Source organism: Trachinotus anak, unplaced genomic scaffold (assembly GCF_046630095.1).
Source record: "Trachinotus anak isolate AG129_WGS33_773 ecotype Australia unplaced genomic scaffold, CSIRO_AGI_Tana_v1 ptg000020l, whole genome shotgun sequence".
Taxonomy (NCBI): Eukaryota; Metazoa; Chordata; class Actinopteri; order Carangiformes; family Carangidae; genus Trachinotus; species Trachinotus anak.
The window spans coordinates 5507057-5530433 of record NW_027273871.1 but is presented as its reverse complement, the minus strand read 5'-3'; the positions used below and the strand labels follow the sequence as shown (position 1 = coordinate 5530433).

The window sequence follows — 23377 nt, the reverse complement described above, 5'->3', positions numbered from 1 at the left end:
AACCACCTCAAAAAGACAGTGGTTCAACATACAGAAGGCCTATATTATTCCAGAGGTCAACAATGCCTGGACAGTTCACAATGAGGCTGTACTGAGCAGCTTACGTGATGAGCCACTGATTGTGTCAGGAGACTCCAGATATGACAGCCCAGGCCACAACACTTCATATGGAACCTATTCACTCCTGGACAAGTCAAAGTTGGTGGTGGCACAAGAAACTGTAAAAGTCACAGAAGTGAAGAACAGTTATTGGCTTGAAGTGGAAGGTTTGGAGAGGTGCCTGTCCAAGTTAGGAGAATATGATGTGACCATATCTGTTTTGGCAACTGACTGCCACCCATCAGTGCAGAAAGTCATGCATCAGGAGTATAAATGCATGTGACCTCTGGCACATTGTGAAGTCTGCCAAAAAACGACTGCTGCAGTGCCACAATGAGGAATTGTTTGAGTGGATCACAATGATCACAAACCACCTCTGGTTTTGTGTCACAACATGCGAGGGAAGTGTGACGAAGCTGAAAGAAAAGTGGATCTCAGTCCTACATCATATTACAAATGTGCACCACTGGGTGTCTGGTGAGACAATGACAAAGTGTGAACAGCCCACCTACACCCCCGAGGAAGAGAGTCAGTGTCCATGGCTCCTCCCTAGCTCTGCTGCTCTCCAGCACCTGCAGAAGATTGTGCTTGACAAGCATCTCCTTAAGAAATTGGAGCAAACCACACTGGGCATTCACACAGGACAGCTTGAAAGTCTTCACTCACTGTACACAAAGTACGCAACGAAAAGGAAGAAATTTCTTAGGGAGAGTCTGGAGGCACGTCTGCGTGTTGCTGCACTGGATCACAACAATAATGTGAACAGGGAGACAGCTAAAACAAAGGAAGGTGAGGGGCAACATAAACACCAGTACTCCAAGGCTGCTCAACAGTATGTGATGACCCCACTGAAGGTTGACAAGGATTATACCTTCAGGAAGAGCATTGTGGCAGGAGTGATCAACAGGTGTAAGGCAACATCTATCCGGGCAACACTGAGGGAGCTGAAAACAGAGACTCATATGACCCTGGCCCAGCACAAAGGTGTGGAAAAACCAGACAAAGCACTGTCTGTTGCCAAACATCTGAGCAGATTTGCATCCTCACAGTCCCATAACTGAGGAAGAGCAGAAAGAGCAACAATAAATAAGTTAAAGTGACCAACAGATGAAATCATTCATACAGCTTTCCTATACATTTTTAAACATGAAATTCCATTATTGTTCCATGATTATATACCAGAAATGTTTTAAAATTCTTATCCAGCTTCCATCCTCTGTTTAAAGTTCCAATCGTCTATGTATGTTATGTATTATTTTAATAGTTCTGTCTCTGTTCCACCAGGAAAGTGTCTTTTTTAAGGTAGTGCATTTCCTACAATTATAATATTAAAGCAATTCTAAGTTCAGTTCAATATCAGAAAAGTTCCAAATCTTAAGTTTTAGGTCAAGTGAGGGTTTTGTCTAACTGTCTCAGAGCTTAAAGTTGCATACTGTAGCTTGCTGACATTACCCCTAACCATTAGTCATTATGACTGAAGTCACCATGATGTCATAATGATGAATTACAAATCACCTGAGTTAACAATGAATGAGTCCCCTGAGAATAAAACCTTGACTATATAAAACTGCAACAAAGTAAGAAATCTTTGTAGGACATCAACTGCCAACAAATACACAAGAAAGAAACGATAAAGACCAATGAACCAGAAGACTCAGAAAGCTGGTATTTCAACTGTAGTTTTAATTTTTTGTTGCTTTAATCTTCATTGTCTAGTAAAAGCATACAGTTTACATTAATTTTGGTCTGGTATAAAGGCATTACTGTCTCTTATGTTTGTTATTTCAGGATGATGGAAAACTACACCTACAACAGCTTCACACTGCAGCTGGAGGGATTGAATCTCTCAAAGGACTCTGTCTACCCTGCCTTTCTCTTCTTCTTTTTCTCCTACATTCTGATTATGTTTATGAATGCAGGCATTGTATTGCTGGTTTTCATTGACAAAAGCCTACACCAGCCTATGTACCTCCTTTTTTGCAACTTGCCAGTCAGTGACATTGTTGGAAATTCAATCATGGTGCCACGGTTGCTGGTAGATATCTTGAGCCCTCCAACTGAGCGCCTCATCAGTTATTATGAATGTGTGATCCAAGCTTTCAGCACACACATGTTTGGTACCACTGCTCACACAGTGCTCATGATTATGGCCTTTGACAGATATGTTGCCATCTGCAATCCCCTGCGCTATGCCACCATAATGACCAACAAAATGGTGATCAAGCTGACAGTTTCTGCCTGGGGAGTGGCCTTTGTTCTTGTCGGGATTCTGCTTGGTCTGACCATAAGACTGAACCGATGCAGGACTATGATCATGAATCCTTACTGTGACAATCCCTCCTTGTTTAAACTCTCCTGTGAGAGTGTGTTTATTAATAATGTCTATGGCCTTGCTTTCACTGTTGTCCTGTTAACAGGGTCTATAGGCAGCATTGTTCTCACCTATGCTAAGATTACAGTAGTCTGTCTGACCAGTAAGAACAAGTCTCTGAACAGTAAAGCCTTAAAAACCTGTAGCACTCATTTGATTGTGTATCTGATAATGTTGATCAGTGGATTTATTGTCATTATTATGCATCGCTTCCCTCAGTACTCAGACTACAGAAAACTCTCTGCCATTCTCTTTCATATCATCCCTGGCAGTCTCAACCCAATTATTTATGGGGTGCAGTCTGCAGAGATCTGTAAATCCTTGTCGAAATTATTCCGATCCAAATTAGTTATATATTTTTTCTGAGTTGAGAATTTTAAAGTTAGCATGCAAACTTGGAGACAACACATTTAAAATGTGAAAAGTCATCAAATTTTCAAATTAAATTTTCACTTTTCTTAGTGTCCAAAAAGTTAAACTTATTCTTTAATTTTCTTGCATGTTAAGTATGAGATATATATATGATTGCTTTTTCAAATGTTTACTAAGTTGCTTTCTCCTGCTGCTGTCTCTTTTCAATTATCAGTTATCATAATAAATTGAAGGCCACATGCTGGAGTTTAGGGTTAGGGTTGGGGTTAGGTTAGGTTAGGTTAGGTTAGGTTATTGTATATCCAAGTTTCTGACATGGAAACCATATTTGTTTCTCTGTACGCAGCAGCCTGAACAAGATTTAAAACACTTCTATTTTTGAAGGAAAAGCAACTGAAAGTGTAACGAGGACAGCTGAGCAGGTCAAACCAGGTGCAGTCGCAGATAAGGAGACGGGAATTCATTTAAAGATATTTATTGCAGAGCGTGGGGATAGATACACATTAACAGTGGGTGACTAACGTAAGGATTGGTTTTATGTTTGATAGGGACTCTGTCACTCTTCTCACATTTGCACACACAGTAGACAGAAAGTTTACTGGAATTGTTGATATAACCTGACTGCAACAGGACTTGTCCCATTACTTACTGATTTTAAACAAATATTTGACATTTCTTTTAATTAAGAGAAATCTTGACACAATATATTTTTATTAATATGTTGCAAGAAATAAATTTATACAACCCTGTAGGTCGTATGCTTAGTCTCATCTAAATTAAATTATATGAAAAAAATTCTTGTATTATTTTTCCTACAGGTCCGGAACTTAGGTTAAGCCTGCAGCTCTCTCAGGATTTTCAGAATAAGACAGTGCCTGACAATAACAAACTGATCAGTTCAACAAGCTGTGGCTAATTTACTTTATAAATGAATTTATGTCTTGATGACCCCTGTTCAGTAAGAACTCATGGAAAGAGGGAAGGAGGCTGTAAATAATATCTTTGAAGAGGACCTCATGTCTTATTCACTTCAGAAGGCATTTCACCTCACAAACTGGCTAACACACTGAAATTTTAATATCATATCAACTGATGTTATTTTTATACAATGAAAACATTTTCAATTCTGTGACATGTAACCATTAAACTATCACCACAGCATGCTGTTTTAGTTAAACCACCACTCAACACCAACTCCACAGCTCCTACTGCCAAGCAGCAACAACGTATATTGCAGTCTTAAGTTGTCAGATCATAGTTGAGCATCCCCCCCATATCCCAGTCTTTCACTCTTTATCATAATATACCAACATTCTGCAGAAAACACACAAATCAGTGGACAACCTGCTCTACCACCTGAGCCACAACCACCCTAATAACCCAATAATGTCCATTAATAACCACATGTCATCTTTTCCTCCTGTCAGATATGGTGACCCTCAGGGGTCAGTTTTGGAACCAGTTTCATTTTCTTGTCAAGACTTGTCCAGTCTTGTTTTATCAACTTAAAAATATTTCTAGAATCTATCCGATGTATTTTATCTTTCAAAGACCCAGAAACAATTTTTCACTCCTTTATCTTTTCATACCTTGAGTGCTGCAACAGCCTCTTTTCCTGCCTCAACCAAAAATCTATTTATTGACTGCAAACTGAACTAAGCCGACAAGCTTTTAACAAGATCCAAGAAAAACCTGAACAAGTGAGGTCAGCAGAATCAGTGACAGTTATTTACTGCCCTTTAGCTTAGATAATATAATGAATGGGGAACACAGTGGCACACTGTGCTTGTGCATTACAGGCACACTGTGTGCCCACCTATGTAGACGTATGTCGTCTCTTGATAATGGCAACTTAAAATAACAGTGAAACACTGCGCCACTGACTGAAGACCAGGTTTTTGTTGGCCAATGGCTTTCTGCTGCCCCAAGATAACAATGTGCCCATAATGACCTGACTGCATCTCATTTTGGGTGGAAGTGTTTGGTACTGCATCCGAGTGAAACCAGCAAGGACAGTGTGTTACGCTTTGCGCCGGTTGTAAGATAGGGCCCAAGGAGTCATATGCAATGCTTTCCAGCTCTTCCTGGGGGGTCCCATATAGGATATGTAATCCCTCCAATGATTTCTGGTCTACCCCATGGTCTGCTCCCAGTTGGATGTGCCTGGAGTACCTCCAAAGTAAAGTGCCATCCAAATAAGCCCAAACTGCCCAAACAGAATCTACTCCAAGCTCCCCATGGGAGTATTTATAAAAAAGAAAAATATCTATAGGTAAGACGAGGCATGAAACACAAGCACATGACAAAATACTGAAGTTGGACCCTCATGTTGTTCTTTTTTGTCATCTATGTGCTGCTCTGTTTCTCTTAGATTCAGTTCCCAACATGTCAAACTCAAGCAAGGTGTCATGTGTTTCCACCTGATGACCTTGTCAGTGGTTTACATTCATCCCTTGAATGTTGCATAATGTTTTCTAAGGTGATGTTAAGGCTTCCCCTGAGGACAGACATGTTCATAAAACCAGTGAGCGTGACTACACTGTAGAGAGAAAGGAGACTCGTGGCAGAAAGGTGATCATAATTGTGGTGACTGCTTGTTTTTAGATGCCTCTCAGTAAAGCTCATAACTGAAAGTAATGGGAAAACTTCACATCTGTTTGTTGTTTGACAGTGATTTGGAGAAGAAGTAGTTGAAACCAGATTAATGCATTAACACCATTTTTCATTTTTACATGACATTTGAGAATACTGTGAATAGCATCATCTCAACAGCTGTGTTTTTCTCTTTCTCTTTGTGGAGTTTCAGTTTGTGTTAATGACAGTTTGTGTTACTCATAGTTTTTCCCACCTTTCTTCTGGTTTTACCTCAGAGAAGTTCAGATGGAAAACTACACGTACAACAGCCTCACTCTTCAGCTTGAGGGGTTAAAGGTCACCAAGACTAACAAGTACCCGATCTTTATCTTTCTGCTTTTGGTCTATGTGTTCATCTTAATTGCCAATGTGGGTGTTGTGTTGTTGATATGGACAGAGAGAAGCCTGCATCAGCCCATGTATCTCCTCTTCTGTAGCCTGTCGATCAATGACATCATGGGAAACTCTCTCCTAGTTCCCCGGGTGCTCGCCGACATCCTGGTGCCTCCCCCTGAGCGCCTCATTCACTACTATGAGTGTCTGATGCAAGCTTTCACCACACATATGTTTGGGACCAATGCACATACAGTGCTCATGATTATGGCCTTTGACAGATATGTGGCCATCTGCAATCCCCTGCACTATGCTACCATAATGACTGACAAGATGGTGATCAAACTGACGGTGTCCGCCTGGGGGGTGGCCTTTGTTCTGGTGGCCATCCTGCTCAGCTTGACCATACGGCTAAACCGATGCAGGATTCTGATCACAAACCCATACTGTGACAATGCTTCCTTGTTTAAACTCTCCTGTGAGAGTGTGTTCATCAACAACATCTATGGCCTCACATTCACTGTGGTCCTTCTGTCATCCTCCATTGGCAGCATCATCCTGACTTATTCTAAAATCACAGCAGCCTGTCTGACTAATAAGAGCAAGTCTTTGAACAGTAAAGCCTTAAAGACCTGCAGTACTCACTTGTGTCTGTATCTGATCATGCTCCTGAGTGGATCGATCCTCATCACACTGCATCGCTTCCCAGAGTACGCAGAGTACAGGAAGATCTCGGCCATTCTCTTTAACGTTGTTCCCGGCAGCCTCAACCCCGTCATCTATGGACTACAGTCCCAGGAAATACACAAGTGTCTGTCAAATATATTCCAGCTCAGAAAAGTTAGGCCATGATTTTAATATGTGATAAAAACTGTAAATTTATGTATCTGATATTTACTCAACAGTCAACAAACGCAAAATTTTACACCGATCAAAGTGAACCTATGATGATGATCTTAAGTAGGTATTTTGATATCTTCAGTTTGTAGTCATCTGTGACTCAAGTGAACCTGTTTATCCAAACGAGGAAATCTATAAAAGGCAAATTTGGACAATATTTGTGCATTTTGTTGTGTCTCGTTTAAGACTGTGGTTTTGTGTTTGTTTTCCTTGATATGACTTCTTTAAACCTTTGATAAAGATAAACAATGTAGAATCATCTTGATTCTTCATAAAGTTCCAGATATTTGGCTTCAATCTTAGTAAAATGCTTTTAGAGAAGGTTTTTGTTGAACTTAAAAATCTAAATCTGAAAATATAAACTACAAAAAAAAATTATTCAATCATCTAGTTAATAAGAACATTTTAGAGTTTGACATTTCCTATAGTTAGATGCACACTGCATTTATATACATGCATAACATTCATAGCATAACTTTTCTATTACTATGTAAAATTTAAATGTTAAGTTACTATAGAGTGAAGAGTTCCTGTGTTTAACAGTTTGACATAACTGAAATATTCAGAAAACCTCCTCATGAAATGTGACATTCTCATCAGGTGTATTTAAAGGACTAAGACACTGTTGTAGGTAATTTCATCAGTGTTTATTGTGGTCACAGTTTTATTTTTGGCCATGCTAGCAGTGTGGTTCTTGGCTGTGATGGCAACATCAGTCAATCATTCAGTTGGTCTGTCCACCACTTTTACAGAATGTCATTGTTCCCAGAGGATAAAACTCTAACAAGCTCCAAAAGATGGATTGACACCAAGGTTTATACAGACATTCATGGCTCCTGGACGATGTATCGTAATGATTATGGCAATTCTCTGACTTTTCCTGTGTTGCCACCATGAGGCTCTCATTTATGGTTTCGAGTGAAATGTCTTGCATGTCCAACCAGTCCTCCAACCTGAACAACCATCAACCCTCTGCTACGACCCACAGGAGTGTGTTCTCGAATAGCACCCCCACAGCAGAACCTCAGTCATGGTTACTAAACACACAGAATGCACCAAGAGCAGCGTACCTAGTTTTGTCACCATGGTTACTATAATAACGGGCATGGCAAGGGAACAGATGTTGATTTGGGTTACAATAAGTACTTCCTCAACATTAGACAATCTTTGTTGTCATGGTTACAATACCAGCGTGGTGAACTATGTGGAGCAGTCATGGATAATAGAAACAATATAAACTGCTACTTCTCCTGTGACATATTCCTGTGTATTGTTGACCATCCACCCCAACCTCTTACTTCTGATGTGGACTTTGTCACTCTATAAACTACGTCAACACACTTTTCCCTTTGCTCCTGTCATAATTACTACGGCCACTAGATGTCGCCTAACAAGAGAATGTTAACTTGACTGCTGATCCTAACCTAAAACTAAACCCAACCTTACCATCAGAGCCAGACCAGGACAAAAAATTGGCCCTGGCATTTTGGTCCAGACTGGCCCAGCACATACAATCACATGCAGCCTGGCCCATTTACGTGTTTCATAGGCCCCTGCTGCCTTTTTTGTGATGAATGCATTACGCCACCATAGACACCAAGAGGGAAGGTGTTTAAATATGTGACTGAGCCAGCCTGAGCCCAATGGGCAGCTGATCTACGGGTTATCTAAGGGCTGAGTATTTAAGCTATTGGACAATTAAAGGTATGACCAGGAGAAATACTTGTTATAACTCAGACATGGAGGTTGATGGTATTTAGGCCAGTGGCTGTGAGCTGGTCAGCCTTAGACAGTTCCCTTAGTTGACCACCGTTCTAGACTCTGACAGACTATCCAGATTATGAGTCTGACTCTGCCTTAAAGCTTAACCAAGTCTTCAGCCTATACAGTTTAATGGTCAACTTTATGATGACTTACTTTTTGTTTCCAAAAGTCCACAATTATGTTGCCATAACATTAGTAAAGCAACTACACAGACACACATACACAAACACACAGATACACAAGCAATTAAAGTAGAGTAAAAGCTTCTATAATGAGGAGATTATACAAGATGTTACCTTGGTGACAAAGACAATTAAGTTTCTGTTCTTTGTTTATAGCCACAAAGGAAACTAAAAACACCTCCCTGTGGTGTTCGTTTGTTTTCTTGTGTACAATTTACATTTTTAATGCAGCTCTGTGTAATTAATGGTCCTTGGCCGCTCATTATAATCTCCATTATAATCATAAAAAAGGTTGGTTGCTCTTGAAAAGGCACAATGTGGACCTCAGATGACAGAGCACTGTGAATGTTCAGGTAAGACAACAATTCTTGTTTTATACATGTTTTATAAATCAGGTATTTGCACATGTTGTGCTTTGTTTTGCGCAGAGCTTCTTTAAGTTTGTTGTGCAGTCAACCTGAACTCATGCATAGATGAAGTTATTCTGCACTTGTTGTTTGTTGGCAGCAAATTTGTGTCCATCCACTCATCCATTCATCTATCTGCTGAGGAGAGATGGAGCTTTTGCTGTTTGATATTTCTAATGAAAGCCCCAGAGGTCTGTGAGTGTTTTTGTGCTTTTCATTCTGTCAGTGATGAAATAAACTGTTTTGATGTCCAGTGAAACCAAACTTCACAGATAGATTATATCAGAGATGTTTTTTTCACATGTATGCAGGAGAACAGAAGCACAGGGATGAAGTTAGTAAATCTGTGACTATATAGTTTCAAAATTTATGACAATAGATGAGTCTTAATCTGTTTATGGTGGTGTGTGGCATAACTGCCTTTTCAGGGATTTTTGTGATGGAGGGCAGTGATACATTATCTTCAGTGTCTAATTTTATTTCATGACCCCTGCATTTATCTCAGTGTTTTAGATTGCATTTGTGTGCCTCATCTGTCATATATACCCATATACTGAATTACCATATATGAAATATATGTAGGCTACATATACAATAAAAACATCTTTGTAAAAATTATTTATGAAACTTATTACAAATTGGAACCATACATTCAAATATATGTCTTGCCTTTAGAAAAATGTACGTGTATGTATGCTTATATTGAAGACATCTATCCACTCCAAAGCCTGTCAATACATGTTGATATTATATAGAGACCACTTTCCCAGCATGGGCAGACAGACATTATAAAAGTAAGAATGAAAATTAATAAGAAATGAAACATATAAACATATAGATTTTTTTATATGTATGCTGTTTTAATGAACATACATACATACATATATACATACATATATATATACATATATATACACACATATATATATATATATATATATATATATATATACACATATATACACATATATATATATATATATATATATATATATATATATATATATACATATATATATATATATATATATATATGTATATATATATATATATATATATATATATATATATATATATATATATATATATATATATATATATATGTATATATATATATGTGTGTATATATATGTATATATATATATGTATGTATATATGTATGTATGTATGTTCATTAAAACAGCATACATATAAAAAAATCTATATGTTTATATGTTTCATTTCTTATTAATTTTATGATTATATTATACCACCTTATAGAGAACATATATGGCAACTTCACTCTTGATAAAGGGACATATATGTTATATATTACATTTTTGTATGAGTTACATTATTGACTCAGTTTGAATTTAAAACAACTCAAAATGTAGGTTGTGTTTTGTACAAATACACAAACATTTCACTAATAAAGTCATTATATGAGGGGTGCACCATGCAGCTGGAACAAGGCTCATTTAAGCTGTTGGAGCTTAAAATCTCCTCAACCTGAGAATGAAGCGTCTACACCTTCAGGTTTTGTGCTGAATTTATTTCAGGTCATTGTACTGTATTTCTCAGGCAGATCCTTTGGTCAACTGCTCTACATGTAAAACTAATTTAGTTATTGTGAAATAATTTTTCTGTGATATTATTTCATTTCTTCTGTTGAGAGTGTTGAACGTAACAAAATGCAGAAATCACCACATTTTTTTTAATTATATGAGTTATTCATTGAAAAAAAAAAAAATTAAAATAAGTACTAAGAGTGACACCTACAATTCAAGTGTCAAAGTGTCTCCATGATTTTTTTTTTTTTTTTTTTTTACAATTTCACTGGAACAAAAAGCTAAAACTAAGTCAGTGTAGTCCAACAGTCCTGTAATAATCCTCCTCCATGAAGCTTATAATGTTGAGTTTATGATGTTTCAGAGCTGTAGCTTGTGGTGCTGTTGAACAGTTTTGTGTGACACCCCCTTTATATCATTGAGGGTTGCCTGAATAAAAGGAACAGTATCAGAATAACTCAATACAGTTCAACAACACCAGGTAATGCATGACTGTTGGATTAGACTGATTCAGTTTTAGTCAGGTGTTCCTAATAAACTGCCAGCTGCCTGTATGTTCTTGTTCCAACAGATTTTGTCTGTGACTCAACACTGATTTCTGTCTGACTTTTTTTCTCCAGATTCATATCTACCCTTTTTGACCAATCACAGATTCAGCTCTGCCAATGACACCTGGCAGACTGATGGCGTCACCTTTTTCATTATCCAGGGCCTTGCCAGCCTTGGTGAGAGGAAGATGATCCTTTTTGTCATCCTACTGCTGGGTTACATCATCATCCTGGGAGGAAACAGCATGATTATCTTCGTGGTAAAACAAAAAATAAATTGTCCTGTACAAATCAAGCCCACAGGTCATCTGTGCAGAAGGTTGTTACGACCCATTGTTATGTTTTGTTGCTACGCGACATCTAGTGGCCGTAGTCATTATGACAGTAGCAAAGGGAAAAGTTTAAAGTTTATAGAGTCCACGTCAGGTTGGATGGGTCAACAAAACACAGGAATGTGAAGTAGTTTCTATTACCCTATGACAAAGATCGTCTCATGTTGAGGAAGTAATTATTCTAACCCAATTCACCATCTTTTGCTAAACCTAACTTAGCCATTACCGTTATTATAGTTTTAGTAACTATGGCAACAGAGGTAGGTACGCCGCTCTTAGTACACTCTGTGTGTTTATTATTGTAACCATGACAACCAAAGTCCAGTGCACCTGCTGCTGTTGGGGGGCTATTTCAGGAGGAACTCCTATGCGTCAAAAAACGACCAGTGTGGTTGTTCAGGCTGGAGGACTGGTTACATCAGTGCTGCCTCAGTCTGATTAAGATGTAATTATTAGTGTTGTAATCACGCTCTCGTTTCTCACGCAGGCGCTGACTGATCCAAAACTCTCCTCTCCCATGTACTTCTTCCTCTGCAACCTCTCCTTCGTGGACATGGTCTACACTACCACCACCATCCCCAATATGCTGTCCAGCTTCCTGACGGACACGAAAACCATCTCCGTCCAGGGCTGCTTCCTCCAGATGTATTTCTTCATTCAGTTTGCCGTTACTGGCCGTGCCATCCTGACAGTCATGGCATACGACCGCTACATGGCCATCCACAATCCTCTGCGCTACACTGCTGTCATGAGCCGCCCAGTCCAGCTGCTCCTCGTCGTAGGAGCCTGGGGATTTGGCACTATGTGCACACTGCCGGCCGCTGCCATGGCCTGGCAGCGGCCTTATTGCGGCCCTAATGTGGTCAGACATGGTTGGTGTGACCCATCGTCTGTAAGGCGGCTGGTGTGCGCGGACACCTCAGTGGATAGCATTGTATCCCTTTCCTCCGCCATGGTGGCACTGCTGACCACAGGAGTCCTCATCCTCACCTCCTATGTCCTCATTGGTGTTTCCATATCGAGAATGGGTGTCGCTCAGAGGCTGAAGGCCTTTGGGACATGCGCTGCTCACCTCACTGTGGTGTCCATCTCTTACACCGCAGCCTCCTTCGTGTATATTTCCTATCGGGTGGGAAACTTTTCACCAGAGGTACGAGAATTGGGTCTTATGGTCTACCTTAAATTTTTGCCTTTGGTTTAGAACAGGTCTCATGTAGAGCACTGTGCAAAGGTTTAGGCACTTTAGACTTTTCTCATCATCAGTCCCATCAGGAGGCGTCTTATTGGTCCAGATTTATCCTGCAGCAGGACAACGAGTCCAAACACATAAAGATCTTCAGAGACCAGAACACCGACTCATTCTCTGGTCCCCACAGATCCTGATCTCAGCATCATGGAGTCAGTCTGGGATCACATGAAGAGACAGAAAAACTGTGGTAGGTTCTTCAAGAAGAGGAAGAACTACTACTGAAGAACTATGAGCAGGTGTACCAAGGAGAGCTGGAGCTGGTTTAAAGAAAAGGAGTCACAGCAAATACTGATCTGATTTAGGTTTAAGTTCATTGATAAATTAAAAGTATGTGGCATTATTTTTGAAAACACTTTACTTTTAGTGCCTAAAACTTTTGCACAGTGCCAAATAAAGATGGACGTAGCTTCTGTGACATCACCCGCGGGTTTCTGAGGAGCAATTTTTTCAGCAAGCATCTCCACTGCAGCCATCTTGGCAGCTCCTGACTCTGCTTACCCCCCAGTTAATCCAAAAATCAGGAAGAGGTGGTATGTTTTGAGCTCAGACTTCTGTGCATGCCAGTTTGTTGCAAGCATACGTTCACTCACCTGTCACTCAATGAGGCCACGCCCTCAATTATTCATAATGAATGATGTTTCAGCGCTAATCAATGATAGCAGATTTCATGGTGATCAGTGTTGGACAACAGACTGTTCATCCTGTGCTTAGTAAAAAGATTATTTTTGATTTTCATTTCAGGTTCGTATCATTGTGTCTGTGCTGTACAGCGCTCTCACTCCTTTCCTGAACCCAATCATCTACAGTCTGAGGAACAAGGAGCTGCAAAAGTCCATCAGTAGGACTCTGAGCAGGTTCAGACCTGCTGCTGTTTCAGCCACGAAGGACATCAGAGTCACAGTGTCATCACTCTGAAAGAAAAACTGCTGGTCTGCTGCCTGTCCTGCTGTCAACAACTCATACACAAAACTGAATATGTAAAAAAAAAACAAAACATTTAAGTGTCACGTGAAGATGGTTAATGAAATGTGTTAATTATTTTTTGTTGGATGACTTTTTATTCCCATGAATAGACAAATAATAAATCAATGTCTTTTCCATAAAGTTGTTTGAATATGTCTCACAATCCTTGATCCAATGTTTGTCTATTTGTTATATTAGCATGTAGATTTATTAGAAATGAAAATAAAATTATATGAAAATGATACATTTTTTGACATATTTCGTTTTCTATTAAAATCATATTATTCAAACAAACAGTATATCAAACCTTCCATCAATTCATCTGCATAAGTGACTTCCATGAGGTAGTTTTACATCTCCTTTCTCAGGCTTCTCTCTGGGGCTCTAATAAACAACAGGTCAGTGAGCCAAACAGAAGGGAGGCTCTGATCCTCTCTTCTGATTGGCTCACTGTTTTCTGAGTGATTCAATAAAAAAATATAGCAGATTTCAGGTAATCACTCAGCGAACCAAATCGTGTGAGTTTGGATGGTGGGTCCAGGTGGGCGGGGTTTGGGGTATGGCTGAGAGCAGTGACTGCTTTGTTGTGACGTCACAAAGTTCCAGAAGTTCTGGCGGCTCATTTTAAGACTTCTGAATACAGGCTGTGTGCATTTCTCTGTGGACTGAGGCTTTGATACTTTCACAGTATTAATATAGAACCTAGACCTGCTTTATAATCACAAACACATGGACATCTACCTTTATACAACATGAGACATTTAAAGACATAAAGTTCATGTTTGTGTCGGTTACTCGAGCTACTCGACTGATGAGACCTTTGTACCTTTAAAGAAATTATTTATTGAAAGTTTGTTTACCATTCATGTTTTTATTCTTGTGAAACACACTGACAATCTTCTGTTTGAGCTCTTTACACTGCAGCCCGTAGATTATGGGGTTCAGGGCCGGGGGAACAACATGGAACATGACAGATGCCACTTTCCCACTGTCCGCCCACTCAGGGCGACGGTGCATGATCATGGGGGTGAAGGATGACACCAACATGATGATGTACACAGCCAGGTGGGTGGCGCAGGTCTGCAGCGCTTTGCTGTTCAGCACCTTGTTCTTACTGCTGAAACACATGATGGCAATCCTCAGGTAGGTGAGCGTGATGCTGCCAAGGGAGGAGCCCAGGATGACCACGGCGCTGCCAAGGCCATAGATGTGGTTGATAAGAAGGTTTTGGCAGGAGAGCTTGAACAAGGAGGCGTTGTCGCAGAACGGGTTGATTATAATCCGCCTGCAGCGCGTCAGGCGGATGGTGAGGCCCAGGAGGATCGCAACAGAGATGAAGGCTGCCACCCAGGCCCCCACTGACATCTTCACCACCATCCTGTTGGTCATGATGGCGGCGTACCGCAGGGGGTTGCAGATGGCCACGTACCGGTCGAAGGCCATGATCATGAGCACTGTGTGAGAGGTACCAGCATGAAAGTGAGCAGCGAAGGCCTGAATGGCACAGTCGATGTAATGAGTGTACCTCTGTGTGATCGGAGTAAAAACATCACTCAGCAGGTGGGGGATGACGGTAGTGGCCCCAAACACATCGTTAATACTCATGTTGCAGAAGAGCAGGTACATGGGCTGGTGGAGGCTCCTCTCCATGGTGATCAGGACTACCAGGCCAATGTTGGACACCATGATGAAGATATAGATGAAGAGGAGGAGGATGAAGGCAGGGATGGAGGACTGGGGGCTTATCTTTAACCCTTCGATGGATATAATGTCTGGATTGAAGGTTTGGTTCTCCATACCTCTGAGGGAGAATCATACATACAGAACTGATTTTACAACCCATCGATGAAGTTGTTACTAGTGATGATGAGAGGATAATTATTGAGATGGTTCATGAGTGCTGCTCTGCCATGAAAAGAAATACAAGGAAGAAATCATAACTTGAGTGTGACATAACCTCTGAATATCATGCAGTCTTAATAAATAAATACAGTCTGAGCAGCCTGATCTTGAATGTGGCAAAGTCAGAAAAATTAAAAGTATTTTTCCTTTTCCAATTTATTCGCTGCAGATCACAGGTGTGAAGTGAACTGTGCAAAAATATAAATACCATCTCATTGTCTTTAATCTCATTTTCACAAGTTGAAACAAAAGATCTAAGACTTTCCATAAACACAAATGTTACACACACACACACACACACGTCGAGATCCTGAGGCCCATTGTCGTGCTATTCATCTAGCGCCATAGCCTCATGCTGCAGCATCATGTCATGTACTGAGCATGTTTGAGATTATCTGTCTACAACAGCTTCATCCACTTCTTGCCAATAGCCCCCCCCCCCCCCCAATAAAAAATGAACAGCCGTAGCCCAAGTCACACCATTCATTGCCTAATAAAACTGCACATTTTTAAGTGGCCTTTTATTGTGACCAGCCCAAGGCACACCTGTGCAGTAATCATGCAGTGTAATCCACATCTTGATATGCCACACCTGGTGAAATGCTCACTGACCTGGATTTAAACACATGGGAACAAAATTTAAGGGAAAGAAGCTTAGAAAAAGGCTCAGAATTTTAAATTCGACAAAAACAAAAGTGCATTTATCTTGTTTTTCAGTGTAGTAGCAGTAGTTATCTAATGAACCCTCCTTTTTTTTTAGTAAAAGGGAAATTATTTCTCTATCATTAAAATATTCACAACTAAGCAACAATAAAAGTTAAGAAAGAGTTGGGGAAAAAATGTAATATTAAGAATTTAATTGTCAAAAACTTTATGTGGGTGTTGGTTGACAGTGACCGACCAACTTTAGAAAACAACCCTAAAACAACAGCTGCCAGTTGACCTCGATTCATTTAATACAGAATCCTTAGTGGTGCATGGAAATACATAACTTGACTGGGTTACACCGACTTTACAGCAGGGACAAGAGTGCAGAGAAAAACAGCACAAACACCAATGTGTCACCAGAAATAAATGAAAGCTTGATCCCATCTTTCATACTGAAGCTGTGAGAGAAGTTAAACTGCAGCTGAACTCTAACATTTGATTATATTAGAGGTTTTTACTCAATAACAGAAGAGGGTTAACACTTTTTCTAAATACCTTCTTTAAATGTAAATTCATTGCTATGCCCATTTTGCTCCATGTTCCCATTAGAACAACAATCAGTGATTATTTCTATGATCAGTTCATCTGCAGATTATTTTCTTGATAAATCTGAATCAATTAATCATTTGATCCATAAAAATGCCACCACCCCAAACTTCAAATGTAGTGTTGCCTGATAGTTAATAATAAACACAGAGAAAAGAAGCACATTCTTATATTGGAGAACATTGTGCTGTCGAACGTTGGAAAAAAACTAAAGAAAACATGTACAATTGATTATCATTATAATGAATAACCACTGAGTAATCAAATAATCAAGTAATCGATTAATCGACTTTTAAGTCTCAGCTAAAGACCCAACATTGTGGAATTGTCCCCTCACACACATTTTGTCTGTTACAGTTATTTATCTATTGATGATTGTTTGTTTTAATGATTTAACTCTTGTAAAGTTGTTTTCTTGACAGAGAAAATTCAGTACATCACATTTAGATCAGCTTGTAGTGCAGCGTTGATGGTGGCCGCTATCCTTTTGGTTTTGTTTCCTCACATATAGTCTAAAGGTAGATGTCCATGTGTTTGTGAGTATAAGGCAGGTCTACGTTCTATATTAATACTGTGAAAGTATTAAAGCCTCAGTCCACAGAGAAATGCACAGAGCCTGTATTCGGAAACTGAGCCTTAAAACCAGCTGTCAGGACATCTGGAACTTTGTGATGTCACAATAAAGCAGTCACTGCTCTCAGCCATGCCCCAAGCCCCGCCCACCTGGACCCACCATCCAACCTTGCAGGATTTGGTTTCTCTGAGCATTGGATCACTCAGAAAACAGACAGCCAATTAGAAGAGAAGCTCAGATCCTCTCTTCTGATTGGCTGACTGACCTGTTGTTACTAGAGCTCCAGAGAGAAGCCTGAGAGAGGAGATGTAAAACTACACTCATGATCCCACAGGATGCACATGTAAAGTAACTGCACTTACTGCACTTCTCACAATGTAAGAGTCACATCAGCTCCATCCCATTAAACTTGTTTCATGGAACAAAATCATTTCAAAACTGCTTTAGTTTCACACTAAACTTCTGACTTTTCATTCAAAATAAAACAGTTTTCAAATGTCCAGATATTTAAGTTTGTACATATTATTTAATTATTTGTTTCATAAACAGCTAGATTATACTGTTTTAAATTGTTTCTTTTCTACCAACACAACATATTAGTGATGTATGTCATGAAAAAAAAACATGGATCAGATCTAAAGCACACCTCACTGCTTTTAGTTTTTGTTTTAAACTATGAAATTTCAATTTGGACGTTTATTTTCCAATTAGCCTTCAGGTTATGATTTATTTTGTTAATCAGAGCAGACACATTTTCCATTCAGTGAACAATGGAAGATATAATTTATACTTTATGAATGAGTGTGTGTGTGTGTCAGGTTTACCTCTGCTGATGTGAACCTCCTCCAGCAAGACTGGAGCTGGAATCACATGCGGCTTTTGTAAAGTGGCAGCGCGGCCCCTGGCACTCCGTGGTTTGTTGTGTTGCTGAACAGTTTGTTACCAGGCAACTGTTGCTGTCAACTTTGCATCAACATCACCATACGTGTTGTTAATATTTGTGTCAACATGCTGCAGTTTGGCATTCAGGCATTTTTGTCAGTTGTATGTTTGATGTCGATACAGCAGGTTAAGACCTGCTACAATCAGTTCAGTTGCATTCAGGATTCATGAAATTCAGTCTTGTAAGTCTCTTATTTATCTCTTCTTTCGCCATTTTATGAGCAAAGATCAAAGAAAAAAGTCATTAAAGTTATGGTAGCTAAAACCAATAGTGGAAATGTATAAAATGACAACGTGACAATGTGAAATGTGTCTGTGTTGGTGATGAACCTACAATGAATTATCAACTGAAACTGCAGCTACAGAGCACTAATAATTACTAGTACTACTATTAGTACTTTTAACAGGAACTAAGAGAGTTGGTCTACAAAGTGTCATGAATCCTGACACTCTTACCAAGAGTTGAAGTTGTCACATCCATCAAGTTCTTGTTCTTGGTGTATTTTTTTCCTCATCATAAATTTACCCTTTACACTAGTAGGAGTGATGAGCGTGATCAAAAGAAAAGGGAAAAACTCCAAGTGATGGATTAAACAATTGTTCTGTCTCAATAAAGAGTGCAGAAAGTTTGAACCTGTGTCCATGCGAATTCAAGCATGGCACGCTGAAGTCAAGTCTCGACAAGTGGATGATGCGGTACAGTAAGCTTGCAAATGGGACAACATTGTTCTTGCTACCAGCTCAGCTGCACTCAGGTGATAAACCTCCTCACAACTTAAGGGTTTGCTCAGCTACCTCTATGTCCCTATATCAAGAGTGATGTTGCCGTATATGTCACCTATCAGGGGATATATTATTATCACATATATAAATACTCTAGATATATAAATATATACATTTATAATATTTATGAAATACAATATGAAAGTTTGTATTATTTGTATATGTACATTTATAAAAAATATCTATATGATGATTTTTTTATATTTTAGATACATAACATGTTGCAATCATATGTGTTAATGATATATATTTAATTATTATATGCAAGCTAAGCAAAACAACATAGATTTAGAAACTCTATATATCATATATCTTGTCATGTGATAAACATATTTTCTTATAAATTTCTCATTAGTTTTATACATCTTCTCATTCTGGGAAAGTGGTCTCAGACTTTTGGGCTGTACTGGCTTTAAGAGTGGCCACTCCACTGAGGCGGCCTTGTTGCCTGTGACAGATCAGTCCTCAGTTCTTATCTTGCTGGACCTCTCAGCAGCCTTTAGTACAGTGAACCACAGTATCCTGCTATCTGTACTCTCCAACAGGGGCATTATGGGCAAAGCCCTTTCTTGGTTTGAATCCTAGCTTACTGGACGACACCCAATCATTCCCACCAGATGACCCCACGGATTTCAGCATGTTCCTCTGACATATCTGCATGGATGAAGTCATGCTGCCCTAAACTTAACCTCTCAAAGACTGAACTCTTAGTTATCAATCAAAAGAGAGGCTCAGAGCCTGACTGTTTTCTGAGTGATCAAATGCTCAGGGGTCCAGATGGGCGGAGCTTGGAACATGGCTGAGAATGGTGACTGCTTTGTTGTGACATCACAAAGTTCCAGAAGTCCTGACGGCTCATTTTAAGGCTCAATTTCTGAATACAGGCTGTGTGCATTTCTCTGTGGACTGAGGTTTTGATACTTTCACAGTATAAATATATAGAACCTAAACCTGATTTATAATCAAAAATGTTTATTCACAATAAGTGAACACAAACAATTTCAACTGATGTATAAATACTTTCTTTTCAATATTATACATAAACTTAAATAATGAAAAGTAACCATTCCTCTTTCTTTGAACAACGTTTAGTGAATATATATCCTTATTGTAATACTTTGGTATTAAGATGCGTAACTCTATTGAAAATCATTATCACAACTACTGAATGAATTCCTATAAAGTACCTACAACAGGGCAAATATTAAGGCTTGATGTTTATTCAATTTTTGAAATACTTTTAACATATTAGCATAAACAGAAGCAGCTATCACTCTCAAATGATTGACAGTTCTTTTAATAGAGACTAGACAGATAAGACAGCTGCTAATACATTTAAACTAATATTTTTTTTTACATTTGTAATTTAAGAAAAAAAAATTTATTTAATTTCAAAAAATAAAAGCATTACTGTTAATTACTTAAAAAATCCATAACTCTCAAATTAACATGAAATTTCATGAACATGAAATGTGCAGTTCTTTCAGTAAGTCCAATTCTCACAGTGTAGGTTCTGATAATTAGCAGAATGTGCACTTCCTCCAGTTCTTGTTCGTTAGGAAGCAATAGTGTTTTCGAAATTGGAATCCCACAGAGCGCCTTGAATTTACATTTTTTAAAATCTCATTTAAACAAAAACAATGGCAAGATCCACATCTGCTTACAAGTTACAAACTTATGAACAACAACTTGTGAAAACATGACATCAAGTTATTGTTTTGTTATTGTTACCTATGCACAAAATCTGAAAAACTAAAACATCTTTCAAGACTTTGACGGCTTTGTAGAGTTGGATGTGCTGGAGTGTCGGAGGCTTTAAGTCTTTATCAAATCCTCTTGGAATCTGTTTTCAACGTTTGTAATTTAAGAAAAAACATTGTAATTTAATGTCATGTAATGTCGTTTAAAAATGATAATAAAAGTTAAGCAACTCAAGCATTACTGTTAATTACTTACACCTGATGAAACCCACAACTGTCATTCAAACCAGTCAAAGTGATAGTCAGCAGCACTTAAAATGCATACAGAAACACATCCATAATTGAACCAGTCATGTTATTTTTTCCTAGTAAATATGATGATAATTTTTTCTCTGACTGCTTTGATTTGCAGCCCGTAGATAACGGCATTCAGAGCAGGAGGAACCACATGGAGCAAAATAGATGCCAGCTTCCTGTGGTCTGATAAGCTCTGGAAACGATGGAGGATGACAATGATGGTGCCTGACAAAAACAGGATAATGTAAACAGCCAGGTGGGTTGCACAGGTCTGTAGCGCTTTGCCGTTCAGAGTCTTGTTCTTACTACTCAAACACACCATGGCGATCCTCAGGTAGGTCAGCATTACACTGCTAAGGGAGAGAGCCATCATGGCCACAGCAGTGCCGAGGCCATAGATGTGATTGATGAGAACATTTTCACAGGAGAGTTTGAACAAGGAGGCGTTATCGCAGAATGGGCTGCTTACTGTGCGCCTGCAGCGCGACAAGCGGACATTGAGGCTTAACAGGATGGCAATCAAAAGGAAGGCTGCACCCCAGGCCCCCACCGACAGCTTCACCACCATCCTGTTGGTCATGATGGTGGCGTATCTCAGGGGGTTGCAGATGGCCACATAGCGATCGAAAGCCATGACAATGAGTACTGTGTGAGAAGTGGCAGCATGAAAGTGAGCACAGAAGGCCTGAATGAAACACTCATAATAATGAATGTATCGCTCTGAGATTGGAGTAAAAACATCACTCAGTACGCGGGGAATGATGGCGGTGGCCCCAAAAGCATCATTAATACTCATGTTGCAGAAGAGCAGATACATAGGCTCGTGGAGGCTACTCTCCATGGCGATCAGGATCACCAGGCCGAGGTTAGACACCATGATGAAGATGTAGATGAGGAGAATCAGGATGAAGGCAGGGATGGAGGACTCGAGGGTGACCTTTAACCCCTCCAGCTGCAGAATATCCATGTCGACAGTTTCATTCTCCATACTGCAGAAGGAGGATCCTGGAGAGGATCACACACAGAGAATTCAGTCAACACTGAGTTATCAAACCTGACTGGTCCAAGTGATGGTGTTCATGATGACCATGTGAGTCAAACAGAGCCTGGAGGTTACACTGAAATTCAACCAACATAACATTTTAGGTTTCCACTTAAGAATTAAAAAATATAAAAGGAAGCTTCCAAAAGTGGTCGCATTAGCTCTGTTATCAGAACTGTCATTGACAAATCCTGTAAAATCACAGCAACTGTGTTTTAATAAGACATTACACACATTTATGTTGAGTATTTTTGTTCATGTATCTTTTATAGAACAGACATGAACCTACAAAGCAGCTCTTAATCATTCACAATGGTCATAAAGTTATTAATCAATAAATTAGATTATTCCTGCTCATATTCCATTTTAATTTGAATTCCTTTCCAACGTATCATATTTAAATTCATTTTGTTCATCAATATTAACATTTCCCTGTTGTTCAACATAACAGACACAGCACATTCAGTATCCAGTCAACAGAGGAAAATGTATGTGTGAGTGTGTCAGGTTTACCTCTGTTGATCCTCCTCCAGTCAGACCAGAGGTGGACTGACACTTTTTATAATATGACTGAGGCAAGGCAATGACGTTACTGGCCTCTCTGGCACCAGTTACAGTGCACTGATGAAGTTTTCAGGCCCCTTCACTTTTTTCACATGTACAGTACTTTAATTCAGCCAAATTCCCAGTAAAGCTGTTCTCATGTTTTTCTTTTTCTGTTGCCAGACAATGGAACAAGTCTGAAACAGTGCCTGAAATGTGGAACATTGAGACTACATGTTAACCAACAGTCTCTTCCAAGCTGCTGCTCTACTGCTGAAATCCTGATTTTATAACCATATCGTCTGACTCAACCTGTAAGTAATGGGTTTCAGCTCAGTTCTAACAGTGCAACCAAACAGCAACCTAAGAGGCTGAAAAATGAAGCCAACAGGTAAGTGCTAAAAAAAACTGCAGTTCCTCTAATGGTCACTAGCTTTTGGCTCCAACAGTGAGTCAGTCTCCATAGGCTCCCATGTTAAAATGTCCAACTTTACAGCAGAAATAAACTGCCTTGTACTAAAAAGCATTTTGGTCTCTATAGCTAATTTCCTCCTTCACAGCAACTGTACTTTACATGACATTGTTCATCACCTATCTCTCAAGGTGACCACTCCCCCAATTATACACAACTTTAAGCCT

General features: G+C 39.3%; 5 protein-coding genes across 5 annotated transcripts; 3 read left to right on the top strand and 2 right to left on the bottom strand.

Moving 5' to 3' along the window:
- Positions 1-371: 371 nt before the first annotated feature.
- On the top strand, positions 372-2987 carry LOC139637602 (olfactory receptor 8G17-like). Its single transcript, XM_071506439.1, has one exon. The coding sequence runs from the start codon at positions 1889-1891 to the stop codon at positions 2834-2836; it is 948 nt and encodes a 315-aa protein (XP_071362540.1). The 5' UTR covers positions 372-1888; the 3' UTR covers positions 2837-2987.
- An 836-nt stretch (positions 2988-3823) lies between these two features.
- On the top strand, positions 3824-6986 carry LOC139637603 (putative olfactory receptor 52L2). Its single transcript, XM_071506440.1, has one exon. It carries the CDS (start codon positions 5723-5725, stop codon positions 6659-6661), a length of 939 nt encoding a protein of 312 aa, XP_071362541.1. The 5' UTR covers positions 3824-5722; the 3' UTR covers positions 6662-6986.
- A 4018-nt stretch (positions 6987-11004) lies between these two features.
- Positions 11005-13894, top strand: or6at1 (odorant receptor, family 6, subfamily AT, member 1). Its single transcript, XM_071506483.1, has 3 exons — positions 11005-11417; positions 11977-12639; positions 13480-13894. The coding sequence occupies exons 1-3, from the start codon at positions 11346-11348 to the stop codon at positions 13651-13653; spliced, it is 909 nt and encodes a 302-aa protein (XP_071362584.1). The 5' UTR covers positions 11005-11345; the 3' UTR covers positions 13654-13894.
- Positions 13895-19328, bottom strand: LOC139637637 (olfactory receptor 5B17-like). The gene is made up of 2 exons (XM_071506482.1): positions 18256-19328; positions 13895-15502 (listed from the first exon to the last, which is right to left on the bottom strand). Exon 2 carries the CDS (start codon positions 15496-15498, stop codon positions 14539-14541), a length of 960 nt encoding a protein of 319 aa, XP_071362583.1. The 5' UTR covers positions 15499-15502; positions 18256-19328; the 3' UTR covers positions 13895-14538.
- A 98-nt stretch (positions 19329-19426) lies between these two features.
- Positions 19427-22222, bottom strand: LOC139637522 (olfactory receptor 52N5-like). Its single transcript, XM_071506279.1, has one exon. It carries the CDS (start codon positions 22139-22141, stop codon positions 21212-21214), a length of 930 nt encoding a protein of 309 aa, XP_071362380.1. The 5' UTR covers positions 22142-22222; the 3' UTR covers positions 19427-21211.
- Between the last annotated feature and the right edge of the window lie 1155 nt (positions 22223-23377).

Bases quoted from the DNA above. Each gene is read 5' to 3' on its own strand.
- LOC139637602 (XM_071506439.1), top strand. From the start codon at position 1,889: ATGATGGAAAACTACACCTACAACAGCTTCACACTGCAGCTGGAGGGA.
- LOC139637603 (XM_071506440.1), top strand. From the start codon at position 5,723: ATGGAAAACTACACGTACAACAGCCTCACTCTTCAGCTTGAGGGGTTA.
- or6at1 (XM_071506483.1), top strand. From the start codon at position 11,346: ATGATCCTTTTTGTCATCCTACTGCTGGGTTACATCATCATCCTGGGA. The intron at 11,418-11,976 runs GTAAAACAAAAA...TTTCTCACGCAG, and splicing joins ACAGCATGATTATCTTCGTG to GCGCTGACTGATCCAAAACT. The intron at 12,640-13,479 runs GTACGAGAATTG...TTTTCATTTCAG, and splicing joins TGGGAAACTTTTCACCAGAG to GTTCGTATCATTGTGTCTGT.
- LOC139637637 (XM_071506482.1), bottom strand. From the start codon at position 15,498: ATGGAGAACCAAACCTTCAATCCAGACATTATATCCATCGAAGGGTTA.
- LOC139637522 (XM_071506279.1), bottom strand. From the start codon at position 22,141: ATGGAGAATGAAACTGTCGACATGGATATTCTGCAGCTGGAGGGGTTA.